Here is a 20,100-nt window from a genome sequence, read left to right on the forward strand (position 1 = left end):
CAAATCATATGTTGAAAATAATATCACAGAAGTTCCTGGATGGTTTGCTATTTCCGGTAAAAAAAATTTAAGTGTAGAAGCATCCATACTCTAACCGCTGATATTGCCCACAATACATTGCCAGTTGGATGTGAATTCGATTAGAACTACAAACGCGTGTGAAAAGTGTAAATAAACTACAAACATGATGGACGCGCGAGACCAACCGTCAGGTAGAGAGGCTTCGGTAAAGATGTTTGAATGACTGAGTCAATATCTAGCCCACTGGAAAATATTTAAATGGCATTTTCTGTGTTATATTTCATCTGCATCAACAATACTGAACTTATATAAAGACGCATTTGGACGTCTGAGCGTCTGAATGCATAATTACCCAAAGACCTGAGGAGATTTCTCTGCATGAAAGACTTGTGAATGGGAGATTATCCTGCTGCTGCTTCTCCACCCTGCTGAAAAAAACAGCAAAGACCAGCATGATTTTCATGCTGGTCTATGCTGGTCAATGCTGGTTTAGCTGGTTTACCAGCTTGGTCTTGCTGGTGATGCTGGTAGACCAGCTTGGTTTTGCTGGTTGACCAGCTTGGTCTTGCTGGTAGACCAGCTTGGTCTTGCTGGTGATGCTGGTGGACCAGATTGGTCTTGCTGGTGATGCTGGTAGACCAGCTTGATCTTGCTGGTGATGCTGGTAGACCAGCTTGGTCTTGCTGGTGAAGCTGGTAGATAAGCTTGCTCTTGCTGGTAGACCAGCTTCGGCTTGCTGGTCAGGCTAATCTACCAGCTTGGTCTTGCTGGTCATGCTGGTCTACCAGCTTGGTCTTGCTGGTTATGCTGGTAGACCAGCTTCGGCTTGCTGGTCATGCTTGTCTACCAGCTTAGTATTGCTGGTGATGCTGGTCTATGTTTGGTGGACAAGCAAGACAAAACTACCACCCAGATAGCATACAGTTCTGGGCCACATCTGGGCCAACTAAAGCACATATGGCTCACTTCTGGCAATGGCAGGAGACATATGGGCCAGATGTGGCCCGTATGTGTCACACCGGGTGTAGTGTGAGTTGTGGCCTGCTGTATGTGGGCCAGATGTGGCCCGTGTGTGACACCCCGGGTGTAGTGTGAGTTCTGGCCTACCGTATGTGGGCCAGATATGGCCTGTGTGTGACACACAGGGTGTAGTGTGAGTTGTGGCCTGCTGTATGTGGGCCAGATGTGGCCCGTGTGTGACACATCGGGTGTAGTGCGTGTTGTGTATTTTTAGTTCCGGTTTAACTTTAAATTAACGGGAGCCTTTGAAGTGGTTACAAATTATTAGAAATTGAAAATCAAAGTTAATTTGTCTTTCTAAGTCTGTACACTTTCATTTTATAAAGTAGAAAATAGAAAATAAATATTGTAAATTAATGTAATGTGATGCAAGGATTTACATTTTTCCGATTGGCTACTTCTGCCTGTCGACTGCATACCTAATGAGTGGGAGGGGCTTGCTGCTCAAACAAAACACAGACTCTGACGTGAAGCAGCAGCAGTTCTGTGTTTCCTGTGTTTTATTAACATTATTGTCCCTCATCAGGCAGTGAGAGCGCGACACCTTCTCTAAAAAAATAACATTGCATGTTCTAAATAAGACTTTCTGAGATTGAAAATGATTCTTTAGGTTATTAAGAATAGGAATAAGCTATTGCTTATCAGGGAAAGTATATGTTTGTAACCTAATCACATATTAATTCAGTTTATTTCCTCAATAATGGATTTATTTTTACTTTAAGGCTGCTATGAATATACATTTATATTATCTGTTATATGTAAATGTTCCAGCATGAGTAAAATTCATTTTTTTTTCATATTACCTGGTATGTCTATAAATGTCTATAAATGCAACGAGTTTCATCATTTAATATGTTTTGATCCAATAATGTTTTGTTCAGTTCCATTTGAATGAATTAAGACAGTGTCCTACCGCCACCTACTGGGTGGATTTAATTTGCTATTAGTACACTTTTTAATGAACAATCTTACAAATGAATTCATAATCTAATAATACTGAATTAAAGTGCTGTTTTCTTGGTGTTATTTTTTGCAATTCTACATTTTTATAATGATTTTGTTTGATTAAATGCCACATACAACATTGTTCTTTTTTTATTTAATTTGAATATTAAATAGACATAAATGTTTTGTTTATGAATAAAATAACTATATAGAAAAAATGTCAGAGAACTGAGCAGTAGAATGTGAATAACACGAATGTGTTCGTAAATAAGCTGATCTTTGTAAACAAAACAAAGTTTTATTTACTTATTCTACAGAACACAAAAAATAATAAAAATAGATCTGACCAATTTTAATGCGCACACCTAACCCCGCTCCTAACCCGACCCCTCACTTTGATGTCACTAGCTCTATTTGAGTGCATTGTTTCTGACATTGCATGTCAAACTGTGTGTCTCAGCTTGCATATGCAAGTCTGCAATCAGATACTAATGCTTCTGCAACACAGCCCTGAGGGTACGATCCTCAGTGCAGGGAAACACCACACATTATCTTAATCACAAACTACAGCAAATTTAGTTTATCCAAAATTCACTTATACTGCAAATTTTTGCACTATGGAAGAAACTGGAAACCAACAGAAACAACATGCAAACTCAACATAGAAAGGCCCAAAAGTCTATCCTGGTTCTGTGTGTGTGCACCTGTAACAGCGTCAACAAATTTTATAGACAATATGCTATCAATAAGCATGTTAATTAGCAATTAGTTGATTGTAAATATATCTTAAAGTGTTATAGTTTTTATATAACAAGCTACTGAATATTAAAAATAACAGTAAATATTTTAGAATTACAGCATGTTACATAACAGAGCAAGGACATGTTCACAGTATGTCTGATAATATTTTTTCTTCTGGAGAAAGTCTTCGACAAGAATAAAAGCAGTTTTTAATTTTTTTAAAAGTGTTTTAAGGTCAAAATTATTAACCCCTTTAAGCTATATGTTTTTTCGACAGTTTCAGAACAAATCAAATAACTTGCCTAATTACCCTTATTCTAATATATATATTTATTTATTTATTTATTTAAAAACATAATCATAAAACTGCCCCCTGGTGGCGAATATGTGTTTCGCTTCATCCTTGCATTACGGTGGAGTGGGCGGAGCCTCGTGAATGACGGTTAATTTTTTCAAACGAGGAAGTCAAGTCAAGTCCGCCATTTCATCTTCTTCTTTTTATCGGGTAAGTTATTATTTTAAAATCATATTTGTGAGATATTTGTCGTCAGGTAATGTTTTTATTTGTTAGAAAAGCCCCTGTTTTGAATAGTGATAAAACTGTAACTTATATGTGGATAATATGGCTAAAAACGGCTAAGAATGATGGCAGCCGTCAGTTCAGTTAATCTGTTAAGTTGATTGTGCTCTGGGTTTTAACAAATTCATTTAAGTTACAATTGTCCTTTTACGCTCGTCATTCCCAATTAAATGATCAATAAGACGTGTTATATGAAGAACAGCGTCGAAACGGGAGCTTGAATGAATGAATCATATGCTGTCCGTTTTATACAGTTGTAATAGGTGCCGAATTCTGCTTTTGTACTGGTTTTAGCTCAAACACTGAACGAACAGTCTCTTTTTGGTAACGTTAATCCTAATGATCTTGATTTGCTTGTTAATGTGTGTTTTATCGAGTTTCAGCAAACGTTTGCAGAGTAACGTTATGTGGTTCATGCTGGCCACTGTTGAGACTGGTCTGCATTAAAAAAATTTTAAAGCCAAAAAGTTTGAAAAAAAAAAATCCACAGTTGAAACATAATGTGTTAAATGACTTATGAAGGAAATTAATTAGCTAAAAAAAGGCTAAGTGTGTTATGAAATATTAAACCTTGTTAAAAAATAAAATCAATTGTGTTAAATAAGCTTAAAATCCATATCTTATGTTTTATATTACTTCAAAACAGCCTGGAAACTGAATTGCACCATTAATCTTGTACATATGTATCAAGTCCAAACAAATGGTTTTGTGGCAAGTAAAAATAATATTTTTATAAATTGATTGTATTGTATTAATTTGTTACAGAAAAGAAAGGAATCATGCAAGGATGCAAGCTGAAGGAAAGGACAACTCTCACATCAGTGCATTACTGATTGTTTGACTTCATCATCAAGCACACCAGGTACAATATTGTACATATTTTGTAACTTGTATATGTCAGACTGGTTGTTGGGTACTGAAATAATATGTTTTATGTTTTATTTATTATTAAAATATATCAAGATTTATTGCTGCTATTTTATCATTGTGTGAGGTCGTAGCTTATTTAAAATATCTATTATTAAAAAAAAATCTAATTTGAAAGAAAGTCTAAATGTTTCCACAAGGTACCTTATTGAATTGTTTTCTGAAAAATGTCAAATTTGAATGTACTGGTGAGCTGGAAAAACATTTTATTTTATGTCAAAAGTAGATTAATTTACCTTTTATCGCATGTTTAAGTTATAATTTCAGAGTGAAAAATGTAAAAGAAAACCGTTGAAAACAATGGCATAATTGCTTGTTCACAAGAGGTATTTGATTTATTTTTCCTGTAGTGATACATAATTTTTTAAGACTAATGCTTGACACTTAAATTTTAAAGGGATAGTTCACCCAAAAATAATGACATCTTTTATCCTCCACTTGTTTCAAAATATTTTTTTGTTCTGTTGAACATAAACTCAGGCAGTGCGGTGGAACAGTGGATAGCTCTGTTGCCTCCCAGCAAAAATGTTTCTGGTTCGAGCCTCGGCTGGGTCAGTTGGCATTTCTGTGTGAAGTTTGTATGTTCTCCCCGTGTTGGCGTGGGTTTCCTCCGGGTGCTCCTGTTTCCCCCACAAGACATGCGGTACAGGTGAATTGGGTAAGCTAAATTGTCCTTAGTGAATGTGTGTAAATGAGAGTGTATGGGTTTTTCCCAGTGATGTGTTGCAGCTGGAAGAGTATCTGCTGCGTAAAACATGCTGGATAAGTTGACTGTTCATTCCACTTTGGTTACCCCAGATTAATAAAGGGATGAAGCTGAAAAAAAATTAATGAACACAAACCCAGTTTTTCCTACTGTTAATCAATAGTTACAGGTTTCTAACATTCTTCAAAATATCTGCTTTAGTGTTTACCAGATTCAAACTGCTTTGAAACAAGTAGAGGATGAATAAATGGTGGCAGAATAGTAAACTATATCTTTAAATGTTTTATTCTGTATGTTATGTGTATTCATATTTGTCTTGTCTTTTGTCATATTGTCCTTTTAGCTCAGATTGTGATGGACCTGGAATGCGAGACCAGTTACTCTTAAAGCCTGATTTATACTTCTGCGTCAGGTGATTGGCGTAACCAACGGCGCATGCAACGCGCGTGGCTGTGCATTTATACTTCTGCGCGCTGTCTCTGTCGGTCTGCATTAACACTTCCGAAACGCTAGTTGGCAGTGAGGTTTAAATGTTCCTCTGTGTCGAGTTTCTTCGCTACTTTTGTACAAGTGGCTCAAACTCGCTCATTTTGAGGCAGGAACCAGTGGACGTACAACAACTTTAACTATGAGGTAAACACAAAACAAAACTTTCCATCCGGAGCTCCTTCACGGTACTCCACACTTGTAAACAATCGCTCGCTCACATTCGCGCTGCTCTCGGTCCCACCCAGACTCGTCAGCGCTACCAAGCCGACCAATCACAGAGCTTACGCTAGGCGTCGTTGCGACGTGTAGTTACATTTTTTGAGAAGTGCGTGACGGCCACGGCGAAGGGCTATGCGTCAGCGCCATAGCATACGCCGGCGTTTGACGCAGAAGTATAAATCAGCCTTAAGTCAAGAACCAAATGAAGCACCAGATTACAGATTATGGAGGTATCTGAAGTTGAACTAACTGGAAGCAGGGAACCGTACTAATAAAGTTCCTTAAGGTAAAAGCACCTGCTTTATTTTGATAGGAAGTATTTTTTTATAGAGTTCTATTGTTTTATTCTTATTCTAATTTTATTTTATTCATATACTGAATGGAAGTCATTCAAATTTCACAACAAATGATTTGCAGATTGAATATAAAATATAATGACATTTTAATGCATTATTTCTTTTAGTTATTCTTTACATCTATATATGGGCAAGTATTTAATCAATGAAAATAATTTTAAACAACTTAACTAACCAAATTACTCTGCTGGACCCTAATATTTAAAATAGCAAAATCCTCAAACTAACACACACTCTTGTGAATGCATTCTCACATTCATACACTCAAAAACACACATTCATACAACAGTCTGTCTCAGTCTGACTCACACACAACATCCTCTCCCACATATTTTTCTAGCAAACCTCCACCACAAGCTTGTCCTTTTATGTTGCTTTTATTTCAAATATTTTAGAGCATGATATAGTCCAGGTTTTTATCACTAAGTATTTTTTTTTTCCATTCAGCAGGTTCCTTGTAAAGATTAACCCAGGGAAGGATCGAAAGTGGAGAAGACCAGATCAAGAAAGACTACATCAAGATCTGCGGTCAGTTCAAAGGTACTTTCACTAATTACCAAGATTTCAGACTATGAATTGATGGAGAAAACTTTGAGTGTCAGATCTTCCTACATCGCCTAGCAAAAATTCTTCCCAGTGTCTTGTAGTAGAAGTGATGTACTCAATCGAGTTAACATTATTTCGTAAATTGCTTTCTGATTTAATAAAAAATATATTAACCAAACTTGATTAATGTAAAAATTTTGATGAAAAGGGCATGTTTTACTAGAGCTTTTAGCACAAAGGCACCCCCATCTTGGAATATTGCTGTGTCTGACGTCACGGGGTTGGTATGCTAGAAACGTTTTTAAATGAGGTATTTGTATGATTTATACATAGTCTGTCTTAAAGCGTCACTAAATTGTACAGGCATTACAGGTTAAAGCAATCTGTTGTTACATTTATCAAAATAAACAATAAGGCTCTTAAAACACTGCTTTGAAAAATGTAGAAAATGTAAAAAAATATTTCAAATATTTTATAATATTAATAATATTATAAGGAAGTATAAAACCTTCCTAAGATTGAAAATATACTAAACTTCCTTAAAGGAAATAAACTTCCTTTGTTAGTGCAAATTCCTTTTTATGTAGTCTTGTAATTAAACAATTAAACCATTCAAACAAGTTTACACTTAAAAAAGGTCCGTAATGAAAATCCGATTTTTTTTCCCAAATGTAACTAGCTAAAATAGTACCATGTACTTTTACTCTGTATTAGTATTATTTACTAAAATTTGTTTTATTTTAGCAATATAATAGTATTTCTAGTCCTTTAATTTAATGTAATTTAATTTTCAGTTCTCTTTCCATCTACAAAAACATTAAAAAAATAATTTCACAAGCACATTTAAAATAGGTTTAATACTATGAAATATTATATTAATATTATTTTTTATTTTTTATAAATTGATAGGTAGTTCCTATGGAATGTTTTTATGTATTGCTGAGAATACATTTCAGGTGTTCAATACGTTGCTTGTCAGTCTTAAAAATAAAAATAGGTGCTTAAAAAAGTGCTTAAAAGTCCCTAATTTTAATCGAGTTGTGCCTGTATGTACTCTGCAAACAGCACCTTTTAATTGTTGTCTTCTCCGATTTTCAGGATGTTTTGCATTGGACTGTTTTTTTTGGCTTTGACCCTTGCTTGCCCCTGACCTCACTCTTGGACTGCCCTGTTGGATTTTCAGTTTATTTAATTAAAAAAAAAAATTTTGGTTCTGGGTAGATGCTAATAAATATTTAATTGTAATTATTTAATGTAAATCAAAGGCGGCAACACCAAGGCTCCAAAAATACAAATTTATTAAATTAAAAAGGCTGACACAGAGCGTGAAACGTTTCGAGCCGCCGGCACTTCAACAGACAAATAATTTTTCGTTGTAATTTTTTAAATAATATGTTTTTGTTAAATATGCGATTTCTGTGTTTTTTCTGTCTACTCGTACTTGTTTATCTTGTTTCTTTAATTATCATTTGTTTATTTGACCCTTGCCTCGCCTCTGATCTTGTTTTTGGATTGCACTTTATATATCTTTTTAATTATTGGTTCTAGTTATATGGTTATAAAATATTTGTTAATTTAATTAATATGCATTTTATAAAAATATATATATATATATATATATTTTCTGTGTTTTTTTCTGTATCTATTTATCTAATTTGTATATACATTTGTGTTTGTATGTTCTTCTTATTCTGTATATCCACTTACCTAATTTTAACTTTTATATATATTTATTTGCATTTAATTTGTGATAATTCTGTATGCATTTATTTATCTAATTCATATATTTATATGTATTGCATTGATCAATCTGTTGTTGTTTTTTTTTGTATGCATCTATTTATATAATTTATATAAATTATATATTTGTATTTATCAATTTATATGCTTCCTTTAAAGCAATTTTTTAAATAAAGCAATTTAAACTAAGCATTCCTTTTAATGTGATTTATATAGCTACCAAATGTAGATGTCAGCCACATCTAACCCAAAAGTCAGCCGCAACTGAACAAGATCTGGGCCAGATCTGTGAAATTGCATGGGCCGCATCTGGGCCAGATCTGAGAAACTGCATGGGCCGCAGCTGGGCCAGATCTAAGAAAATGTATGGGCCACATCTGGCCCAGATATGGACCAAGCTTTTTCTGAGATATGGCCCAGATCTGGTTCAGTTGTGGCTGACTTTTGGATCCTTATGACAGCCACAATCAGGTTGAGACATCGCCGTCATTCCGCGCTGTCTGTGGGCCAAAAGAAAGTGGGGGATGTGGGCCATATCTGGGCCAGATGTAATTTGCTATCAGTGACCAGCATGGGATTGCTGGTCACTATCAGCGCCAGCATCCCAGCTGCATCTCATGCTGGTGACCAGCATCCCAGCACCAGCATTCCATGCTGGTCACCAGCATAGCACCCAAATCCCAGCAAGACCAGCATATGTTGTGTTTTGGTGCTGGTGACCAGCATGGGATAGCTGGTCACTAGCATACCAGCGCCAGCATCCCAGCAGCATCTCATACTGATGACCAGCATCCCAGCACCAGCAATTCATGCTGGTCACCAGCATAGCACCCAAATCCCAGCAAGACCAGCATATGTTGTGTTTTGGTGCTGGTGACCAGCATAGGATGCTGGTGACCAGCATGGGATTGCTGCTCACTAGCATACCAGCGCCAGCATCCCAGCAGCATCTCATACTGGTGACCAGCATCCCAGCACCAGCATTTCATGCTGGTCACCAGCATAGCACCCAAATCCCAACAAGACCAGCATATGTTGTGTTTTGGTGCTGGTGACCAGCATGGGATGCTGGTGCTTGTATGCTGGCCACCAGCATAGCAGCAGCATCCTATGCTGGTCACCAGCATCACAGCACCAGCATCCCATGCTGGTCACCAGCATAATACCAGCATCACAGCACCAGCATCCCATGGTCACCACAGCATAACACCAGCATCCCATGCTGGTCACCAGCATTGCACCAGCATCCCATGCTGGTCACCACAGCATAACACCAGCATCACAGCACCAGCATCCCATGCTGGTTATCAGCATACCAGCACCAGCATCCCATGCTGGTCACCAGCATACCAGCACCAAAACACAACATATGCTGGTCTTGCTGGTGACCAGCAATGCTGGTCTATGCTGGTTTTTTCAGCAGGGCAATAAGGTAGGAAATTTAATACGACAGAAATGTGGATGGTGGACGATTGGCAGGGGGCATAACTAAGCAACACAACGATCCGTTAAAGAGGAAGTAGCATGTCCCAAAGCTTGCATACTCTTCTTTGGACACTCAAAAGTAAACTTTTGCTTCACAAAAAAGTACATACTTTTAGGGCGTAGTATAAGTATGTGAATTGGGACTCAGCATTAGTTCCATCTGACCACAGGACATGTCTCCAAAAATGATTCTTTTTCACAGTGTAATTTAGCTAATTGTAATCTGGCTCTTCTGTTGATTCTGGCTTGTTGATTTTCCCATGTTGTCACTCAGCAAAGCAGTGTGTTTGAGGTTTTTCTTAAATACTATTCTACAGTTGTGCCCCCAATTAACTCAAGTGTTGTCAATTAGCCAATCAGAAACTTCCAAAACCTTGACACCATCATCTGAGCTTTTTCAGAGGCATAATAATCTTATTGTATGTAGACTTGACTTTCAAGAAAAGTTATAACAATTTCTCAAAAAATACCTCTCATTATTCCGCCATTAAGCATAACAGAAACTAATGTGATAATCCAAACTTACCTTAAAGAGAAACAGTTTAGTCACATTAACATCTGACTTTTATAAGTGGTTATGTGCCTTTTTATACAGCGTTTCATTTGTCGTTGCATGCATTAGACAGCAAACTTTAATTTAACCAAATATGTCTATATAATAGCAGTTAAACATATTAAAGCTGTCTATTTTTTTTATTAACGTAAGTAACAGGAAAAAAAAACATTAAATTGTGCTAACATTGTGTGACCCGAATACTAATTATACATATTCATTGTACATCTAGTAACAATGATACAAAAGATAAGTAAAAAAATACATGAAAGAAAAACAATTATTAAAGAAAACTGAATTATATATATATATATATATATATATATATATATATATATATATATATATATATATATATATATATATATATATATATATATATATATATATATATATATATTTATATAGGCTATATATATATATATATATATATATATATATATATATATATATATATATATATATATATATATATATATATATCATTACCTTTAAGTTATCAGATCCCTTTGGCACGCCTATATGTAACATTCCTAATAATTTAAGGATATATATATATATATATATATATATATATATATATATATATATATATATATATATATATATATATATATATATATATATATATATATATATATATCCGAAGAAATAAGACATAAATATCTCAAACTTAAATTATTAGGAATGTTACATATAGGCGTGCCAAAGGGATCTGATACCTTAAAGGTAATGATAATAATGATAATTTTGTTTTTTCAGCAGTTCAGTTGTTTCAGCAGCTTTCTTATTTAGCGATAAGCAGACAGATTCATAATAAAGTTTCAAGTCAATACAAAATGTGCTAAAATTAGGCAAACACTGATTTCCTAACAATCTGACTCCCAAATCAAAAACAATAAATGAATTGTCTTCAAATCAAAAAGTTTTTTTGTAAGCTGAGAAGACAATATTTCTGTCCAAAATGTTTCTACAAAATTGCATTCTAAAAATAGCGAGTGGATGTAAACATTTGGGTTGAACCGTAAATGCACTCCATCCCAGTAGATGTCGCAAAAGCACCAACAAGATCCGACTTGTCTACAACCAGAGAGGAAGAGAAACAAAAAGCGAAGAAGAAGAGCTCGGCGCCAAATTTTGACAGTCATGGGCGGAGATTACTTACACATCATTTTATGAAACAACAATCACGTTTTTTAAAGTAAGTGCATAACAAAGCCCCTGCGACCTTTGCCACCTTTTTAAGTCAAAGTGTTGTGAGGTTTGATAGTTTATATTTACGTTACGTGTCGTGTTTTACATACAATGCGTCAAGAATGTGGAATAACGTCGAACTTTTGCTGAACGAGGACACAAACACGGTCCGTCTGTACAACGATGTTGAACAAGAGTCTGGAAACGCTTTATATCAAGTGGACAACTTGGTTAAAATCTCATCCTCCGAAAAGGTTTGTAACAACAACGTTTAATTGAGACTTACTGGATATTAAAAATACCTGTGACACAGTTGTTGGAGTTATGATTTCATTTATTTATTTATTTGATAATTCGGTCGTTTATTTTTTTTATCAATTCATTTTTTTATTATGCTTTAAACAACATATACATGACAATATAGTAAACAAAACAATGCCAGGGTGATAGAAAGTAAATGATAACAACAATACATAAAAATAAATAAATAAATAAAACAAACATAAAAATAAGAGTGTAAATACTTAACTAAAATTCTTTCAAATACAAATAAGCAGGACCTTTACATTAATCAAAAATATTAAAACTAGAGCACAGTTGGAAAGTTTTAATGGCCTTTCGATTAGCACTAGGCTGAATAGTGCAAAAGTAATTTTTCAGTTCCTTATAAAACACTGTAAAACAAGGTATTTTATTTGAAAATTTACACTTATGAATATGAAACTTAATTAACAAAATAAATAGGTTAATAACAAACGCTTCATTATTCAAATTATCATATTCTTTTTTTTATTAATTATCAATTAAAATATACAAAAATTACATTTTCAAAATGCAGATTATTTTCTGTATAAATAAAAAGTTAGAGAGTACCTTTTTCTTTATAAAAACAGAAGCAGCATACCAGAGCTTTTTAACATAACCACAGTGCCAAAAGAGGTGGGGTACAGTTTCCAAACATAAAGAACAAAAGAGTCATTTATATCAATATCCTTTTTAAATTTACTGAGAGTTGTTGGAGTTATGATGCTGTTGTGATTTGGAATGGCCGCTAACTAACGTTAAATTACTTAAAATATTGAGGTAAATTTGGCTTTATATTTGCACATTTGGACTTTCTTATTAATAATGTAATCTCAGAAAGTAATCTTTGCAAAATCTAAATAGTGAAGTCAACGACTATCAAACATTATTCACAGCGAAATAAATAGCGTTAACGTTAGTGCTAATGTTGTTTTAAAGTCATGCTATTTCAGATCCAATATTCAAAGTAGCTTAGTAAACAATTTAAAGAAGTTGTCACAGTTCAAAAATGAACGAATGTGCGAATATAAAACCAACTTTAGGTCAATGTATATGATAATTTCACTCTGACTTCTAGGCTATAACTTTACCTGATTAATCTCCATTCAGAAATGTGGTTGCTCTACAATTAAAGTCACCTGATAAAAAATATGTATATAACATGCACAGCCATAAGGAGGATATAAAAATGTGTAAAGAAGATTTTCTCAATATTTAGACTTTTCTCAGATATTTTCAAAAGTTTTTATCTCAGACGAATATTGTCAGACAAACCCTACATCAATAGAAAGCTTATTTGTTCAGGTTTCTGATGTGTATATGTCAATTAAAAATGCCTGTCATGACTGGGTTGGTTAATTGAGGTAAAGTTGATTTTAAATTCACAAAATTCGACTTTCATTAATATTATAATCTTAGAAAAGTATTCTTTTCAATATCTAAGTAGTGAAATCCTATTAGCAGCCAATGACTATCAAAGTACATTGTTTACAGTCTATTAAAAAGTGCTAACGCTGTTTTAAAGTCATACTTACATGCTATTTCAGACCCAATATTCAAAGTAGCTTGGTAAACAGTATAAAGAAGTTGTCACAGTTAAAAAATAATCGAATGTGCGAATATAAAACCAACTTTACCTTAATTAAAATATTGAGGTAACTTAAAGTTGGTTTTATATTTGCACATTCGTTCAGTAACAAGTTGTTACATGCTCCCTATTGTTTACTATGGTACTTTGAATATTGGGTCTGAAATATGAGATCAAAACAACCTTTGTACTATTTACTTGACTGTGAGTGTGAACAATGTTGTACTTTAATAGTCATTGGCTACTAATATGATTTTCCTATTAAGAATTTTGCAAAGAACACTTTTTTGAAATTATATTATTAAGCAGAAAGTCTGAATGTGTGACTCTAAAACCCAACTTTACCTCAGTCTCCAAAATGTTATTATAATCTCAAAATATTGAGTATTAATGGTTCAGTTCTTGTCACACTTTGCAACACAGTTTCATTTGTTAATATTAACGTTAATATTGTTAATGTGTTTTCTAACATTACTTATAAAAAGTGCTACTTGTACGTCTTTAGTTGTGGTTTTATTTACCAAGATTAAAATTCAAACGTATGCTTGCTTGTTAATATAAGTTAATGCACTGTGAGTTAACATGAGCTAACAATAAACAACTATTTTCATTACCTAACGTTAACACATGTTAATAAATACTGTAATGTATTAAATTTTTTATTGTTATTCCATCTTAATGAATAAAATAACTAACACAACCTTATTCTAAAGTGTTTAATGCAAAAAAAACTTTAATATATTCTAAGTCCACTGCACTAAAAATTTTGTTTTATTTGTTGTAATTCAGATGTTTACTTTGCAGACATTTTTTTTCCTATAGTATTTCTTATTATTTTTCACTATTAGTCCTAGAGAAAGTCCTAATTATTTATTTATTTATTATGTAAAAACTCCTAAGTTCAATATTACTAGCCTACTTTAAAAATATGTGTTTTCTTGATTGGCTACAGAACAAACCATTGTTGTTCAGAACCTAGTTAAGCTTAATAAATGATAAATTTACTATAAATTCATAGGTCGTAGATCTTGAACACTTCTGATTGTTGATTGCTCTTTGAGAAAATACATTTATTTTGTAATACTGAATTTTTACATTACCTAAGCTGGACATTTTATGCCTCAAAAAATAATAATATTGAAATATTTTACTTTAAGTTCAATTAATCTAGAATTTTATAAAGTTAGCTTTTTTTTAACAATTAAATTGCAAAAAAGGTTTAAAGTAGGGCTGCACATTATTGGAAAAATCTGACATTGCGATATTTTGTTTTGTTGCGAAATGAATAAAATTCCACCAAATGATTTGTATAGTTCTGTTTAAAAGATTTCATAATTTTAGATAGACTGGGGATGATCAAGCCTTAATATCGAAACTCAAATGATATATTGTTCAGCCCTAGATTAAAGCAAGTAAAGGCAGTGTAAATGATGGAAAAAAGATGTTGTCCAAAGATGTTTCATGCAAACTGAATAAGAAACAAAAATAAAAATATCATAAACTTTTTTTTTTTTTGTACATTTTTTCAAGTGTTTGAGGGTAGAAAACAAAAATACCTTTTCCCTTCTCTCCTTATTCTTCAGGTGGTGTCTAAGCCAAATGTCTACGCTTCCAGTACTCCAAACTGCTGTATTATTGTGGTTGACACTGCGGTGGTTCTCTTTGATCCCGGTTTTCAGACTGTCCTGATTCACTTGTATTTTGGTAAAGCAACCTCTATCATGCACAGTTAGCATTCACTGATTACAGTATGGCTTACAAAATAAGGCAAACACATATCTAGGCCTGTCACAGTAATCAATGTACCGACTTATTGCACAACACATGGACATGAGCTCAATCTTTTTTGGTGATGCAATACATATTACCCATACATCCAGCAACAAGCTGATTGTGCAACATCTATATCTCTGTTGGAGGTGTCAGTGTCAGTATGGTTGTAAAACACTTTGGTATTTACTATAAATTACTATAGTATTTTTCATGTGTGTGTTTGACAACTGAAATAGATCTGGTAGCAAATATCGCAGCCTGTTACTCTTTACTTTGCACTTTTTTTTTTTTATCAACGTATATTATTATTTTTTGTTTAGGATATGCGTTTTCACATTCAGATTCCAATGCCTGATCATTAAATTGTTGAAATGACTATAATTTCTTTAAATGACTATAATATATAATTATATATATAAATATATATATATATATATATATATATATATATATATATATATATATATATATATATATATATATATATATATATAAATAATAACATATATAATATATATATATATAATAATTATATAAATATATATATATATATATATATATATATATATATATATATATATATATATATATATATATATATATATATATATATATATATATATAAATTTATAATGTCATTCTGGCATTATATAATAGCCATAAAATGGTCTTAAAAGTACTATAATATTGTTTATTGCAATATATTTGGGTGTAACATATTGTACAAAAAAAAAAAACAGACAGGCCTACACATATCTGTTGTTCTTAACATATATCTGGTGATATTCTCATGTTTGATTCAGACTCTGTAGTGGATGCAGTCACTGTTTGCCCCCAAGGACAGTTTCTTCTGGTAGGAGAGAGAAACGGGAGTCTGCACATCATTTATATCCCTCTGAAAAAGACAGTGCTGACCAAAGTGAGCTGCAATGCTAATATATAGAATACATACATAATACATACATATATATATACATAAAGTTGAAGTCTAAATTATTAATATATATATATATATATATTATTAATATATTAATTATTCAAACATTTCCCAAATGATGTGTACCAGAGCAATTAATTTTTTGGACAGTATTTCATATAATATTTTTTCTTCTCGAGAAAGTCTGATTTGTTTTATTTCGGCTAGAATAAAAGTAGTTTTTTATTTATTAAAACAATTTTAAGGGTAATATTATTAGCCTCCTTAAGGAGAATTTTTTGATTGTCTACAGAACAAACCACTGTTGTAAAATGACTTGCATAATTACCCTAACTTGCCTAATTAGCCTAGTTAAGCCTTTAAATGTCACTTTAAGCTGAAAACTAGTGTCTTGAATAATATCTAGTCAAATATTATGTGCTGTCATCATGGCAAAGATAAAATAGATCAGTTATTAGAAATGAGTTATTAAAACAATTATGTTTAGAAATGTGTTGAAAAAATCTCTCTGTTAAATAGAAATTGGGGAAAAAATATAAAATAATTACAATTTAATGGAGCGCTAATAATCAACAGTTCTATATAATAGATAATAATTATTATAGTGCTTATAATATACAGCTTGACTGTATATATGGTAAAACAATTTTGTTTTTCAGAATCTGCCCCAGCAAAAGTCTTCTTGTGGTGAAACAACCTTTAAGAGTCTAATACTACATGAGAAACCTGGTTCTAAAGGTGAGTGTTTCTGACCAGAAAAGTAAAGATGCTAACATACACCAACTTGCACATATACTAACACAGCCCCTTTAACCGCCCCCCCCCCCCCCCCCCCCCCCCCCACCGAAAAAAAAAAAAAAAACGAAGTTTGTGCATGCTGTTGATTTTACATTCCTTAATAGGCTTAAATACAGGCAACGATGACTTGTTCTGTAAGCTCATATAGGTAACACAGAAAATGTAAATGAAAAACAAAGCTTTTTTATTGCCTGTCTATGTCCTATCATCTTTCATTCATTCATTTATTTTCCTTCAGCTTAATCCCTTATTTATCAGGTGTCACCACAGCTAAATGAACCTCCAACTATTTCGACATTTGTTTTACCCAGCGAATGCCACGCACTCACACACAACAGCCAATTTAGTTCATCCAATTCACCTATAGCGCATGTCTTTGGAAACCGGAGCACCCGGAAGAAACCTACGTAAACATAGTGAAAACATGCAAACTCCACACAGAAATGCCAACTGACCCGCCAGGACTCGAAAAAGCGACCTTCTTGCTGTGAGGCGACAGTGCTAAGCACTGATTCACCGTGCCACCCCACATCATTTTAAAATAATACTGTATACGTTTCTCTACATTTTAATTCTAAAACACTGTTTTAATTATTTATGTATTTATTTTATTATTTATGATCATACTTTCTTGATTTTAGTTGACTTTTTATTACTTTTTTCTTTTATTTTGATTTCCAAAATGAATCCTCTTTGTAGTTAACAAGTTTACAATGATAATAAGGCATGTTAACAACTTCATAATGATTTCTGAAGGAATTATAATGCTTTGTTTCATTATTTCATCTTCCTTTACGAGTAGCAGGTTATTTAGGACTATATTTCTGTCTGTTAGCATCCCATCCCTTAATGCCCCATGGGGGCAAACTAATTTTGGTAATCCTTTTATGGAATCAAATTCACACCTAAAGTATAGTGGTCGTGGTAATAAAAATAATGCATGCAAATTATAAAAATTGTCTTCCCATGTGAAATGATAAAACATTCAGATATGAAAGAAAAAACTGATTTTGTCTAAACGCGTTGTCATTTTTAAATCACGCTCATTATATTTATTATTCTGATATTTATTATTCTCCGTTTAGATTTCACTTTTGCATGATATAATCTTACGCACAATGTAATAAAAAAAAAAAATTTCATGCATTATTTTTCTATCTGCAACCGCGATTCTTCAGGTGGGGATTTGATTTTCTATCTGCAATTGCGATTGTCTAGGTGGGGATTTGATCCCACATTCTTTTTGTCTCTCAGCTGCGGTAGTGGTCATTTTTTATCTCTCACATACTGTATGCAACCGTATACATGTGCCATTGACATACACTTTATATAGTAATAATAATTTATAACCTTTACAATATTTTCTTTTGTGTTTCAGGAGATTATGATCTCTTTTTTGTCATCAAGGATGGATTTCTACACGTATCTAATGTTGCTTTGGGAAAAATACAGAGAGCGATTGAAAACATGGATCTGGTGGTCTTAAATAAAGTACTGTAGATGTTTTATAAGTTTAAATAAGTTGTTTTGTGTGCCCTGAAAAATGTATGCTTGTCTCTCATAATCTAATTGTCTCAAATCTGTTTAGGGGTGCACAATAGATTGAAATCATTCAAATTTTGCAGTATATATATTATAGGAAATGTTTGTTTTACTGATGTGATAATTATTAGAGTGGAGTTTATGTTGTTAAAATATCTGATTTGTTTATGCAACAGTAAAACATGTCTGTTCAGCGATGCTTTTGTCCCCCTTAAATATTATAAAACGTATGTTGGGTGTAACATAACATTTTTTTTATCGCATATAAAGTACAGCATTGTTTATCATGCCAATGCATATCGTAATTTGCTTCAATATCACACAGCCCTACGTTGGTTTGTAGCCTATTTGTTTTTAGATTTTAGTTTTGCTAGATGTGTCTGTGTTGCTGAGTATGGCAAAATGTAAGAAATTAGGAAATTAGAAATTTAGTAGTTATTAATCTTGTTTGTATTTCAGATCCAAGAAGATATTCTCATGAACTTCTTCTCAACTAAAGAGATTCATGAAGATGGATGCATTTCAGCAAGTCTTGTCTGTTTTGGAAGTACAAGCCACCTTCTGATTGGGGTAACTTACTGTGGATTCTACATAGTTCCCAGCGTTTTGTTCTCTTTTCCTAAAATAAGTTCTTAATGATTTTTTTCATTGTGATTCTGAAAATAAATAAAAGAATGTGTAGAAATATTTGCTGTGGAATTCATATATAACAAAGATGAAAGAGACTAGTAAAATGAAGTAAAAAAGAAAGAAAATGACATCCCGTCTCTTTGCGCCCCCTGGTGGCAGTGTTACACAGTTTACACCTAGTATTATGGTCACGGATAGAAAAATAATGAATGTAAATAAAAATATTGACATTGCGTGTAAAATGCTAAAACATAAAAATAATAAGATAAGAGGTCATTTTTATCTATCAATACTGTTTGTGACCGTATACATGTATCATTATAATAATAAATAAAAAAATAATAGAGTCAGAATTCCAAGTTATAAAGTCGCAATTCCGAGTTATAAAGTCGCAATTCCGAGTTATAAAGTCGCAATTCTGAGTTATAAAGTCTCAATTCCGAGTTATAAAGTCTCAATTCCGAGTTATAAAGTCGCAATTCTGAGTTATAAAGTCGCAATTCTGAGTTATAAAGTCTCAATTCCGAGTTATAAAGTCGCAATTCTGAGTTATAAAGTCGCAATTCCGAGTTATAATGTTGCAATTCCGAGTTATAATGTCGCAATCCGAGTTATAAAGTTGCAATTCCAAGTTTAAAGTCTCAATTCCGAGTTATAAAGTTGCAATTCTGAGTAATAAATTCACAATTCCAAGTTATCAAGTAAGAATTTATAGAAATATTTGCTGTGGAATTCATATATTACAAAGGTGAAAGAGACTAGTAAAATGAAGTAAAAAAAAAAAAATGACATCCCGTCTCTTTGCGCCCCCTGGTGGCAGTGTTACACAGTTTACACCTAGTATTATGGTCACGGATAGAAAAATAATGAATGTAAATAAAAATATTGACATTGCGTGTAAAATGCTAAAACATAAAAATAATAAGATAAGAGGTCATTTTTATCTATCAATACTGTTTGTGACCGTATACATGTATCATTATAATAATAAATAAAAAAATAATGGA

General features: G+C 32.9%; 1 protein-coding gene and 1 long non-coding RNA gene across 5 annotated transcripts in view; both read left to right on the forward strand.

The window, feature by feature from the left end:
• Positions 1-3,159: 3,159 nt before the first annotated feature.
• On the forward strand, positions 3,160-7,786 carry LOC147844503 (uncharacterized). Of its 2 annotated transcripts, XR_015492081.1 has the most exons (5): positions 3,160-3,232; positions 4,073-4,169; positions 5,284-5,934; positions 6,452-6,544; positions 7,649-7,786. It is a non-coding gene; the product is annotated as an uncharacterized LOC147844503 (long non-coding RNA). The 2 variants fall into 2 exon arrangements; XR_015492082.1 differs by lacking the exons at positions 3,160-3,232; positions 4,073-4,169 and having other exon boundaries at positions 5,815-5,934; positions 6,455-6,544.
• Positions 7,787-11,442: 3,656 nt separating this feature from the next.
• kntc1 (kinetochore associated 1) overlaps positions 11,443-20,100 on the forward strand; it is a 77,249-nt gene continuing 68,591 nt past the window's right edge. For 2 of the 3 annotated variants that reach the window (XM_087254296.1, XM_087254297.1), the window contains exons 1-7: positions 11,443-11,529; positions 11,644-11,776; positions 14,997-15,117; positions 15,990-16,105; positions 16,783-16,861; positions 18,300-18,412; positions 18,923-19,033. In XM_087254296.1, the coding sequence (XP_087110422.1) occupies positions 11,504-11,529; positions 11,644-11,776; positions 14,997-15,117; positions 15,990-16,105; positions 16,783-16,861; positions 18,300-18,412; positions 18,923-19,033 (699 nt within the window). In that variant the 5' untranslated portion in view covers positions 11,443-11,503. Of the gene's footprint in view, positions 11,777-14,996; positions 15,118-15,989; positions 16,106-16,782; positions 16,862-18,299; positions 18,413-18,922; positions 19,034-20,100 lie in introns of all 3 variants that reach the window. The other variant, XM_087254298.1, reaches the window with a different exon arrangement.

Source organism: Danio rerio, chromosome 5 (assembly GCF_052040795.2).
Source record: "Danio rerio strain M-AB ecotype USA chromosome 5, GRCz13ab, whole genome shotgun sequence".
Taxonomy (NCBI): domain Eukaryota; kingdom Metazoa; phylum Chordata; class Actinopteri; order Cypriniformes; family Danionidae; genus Danio; species Danio rerio.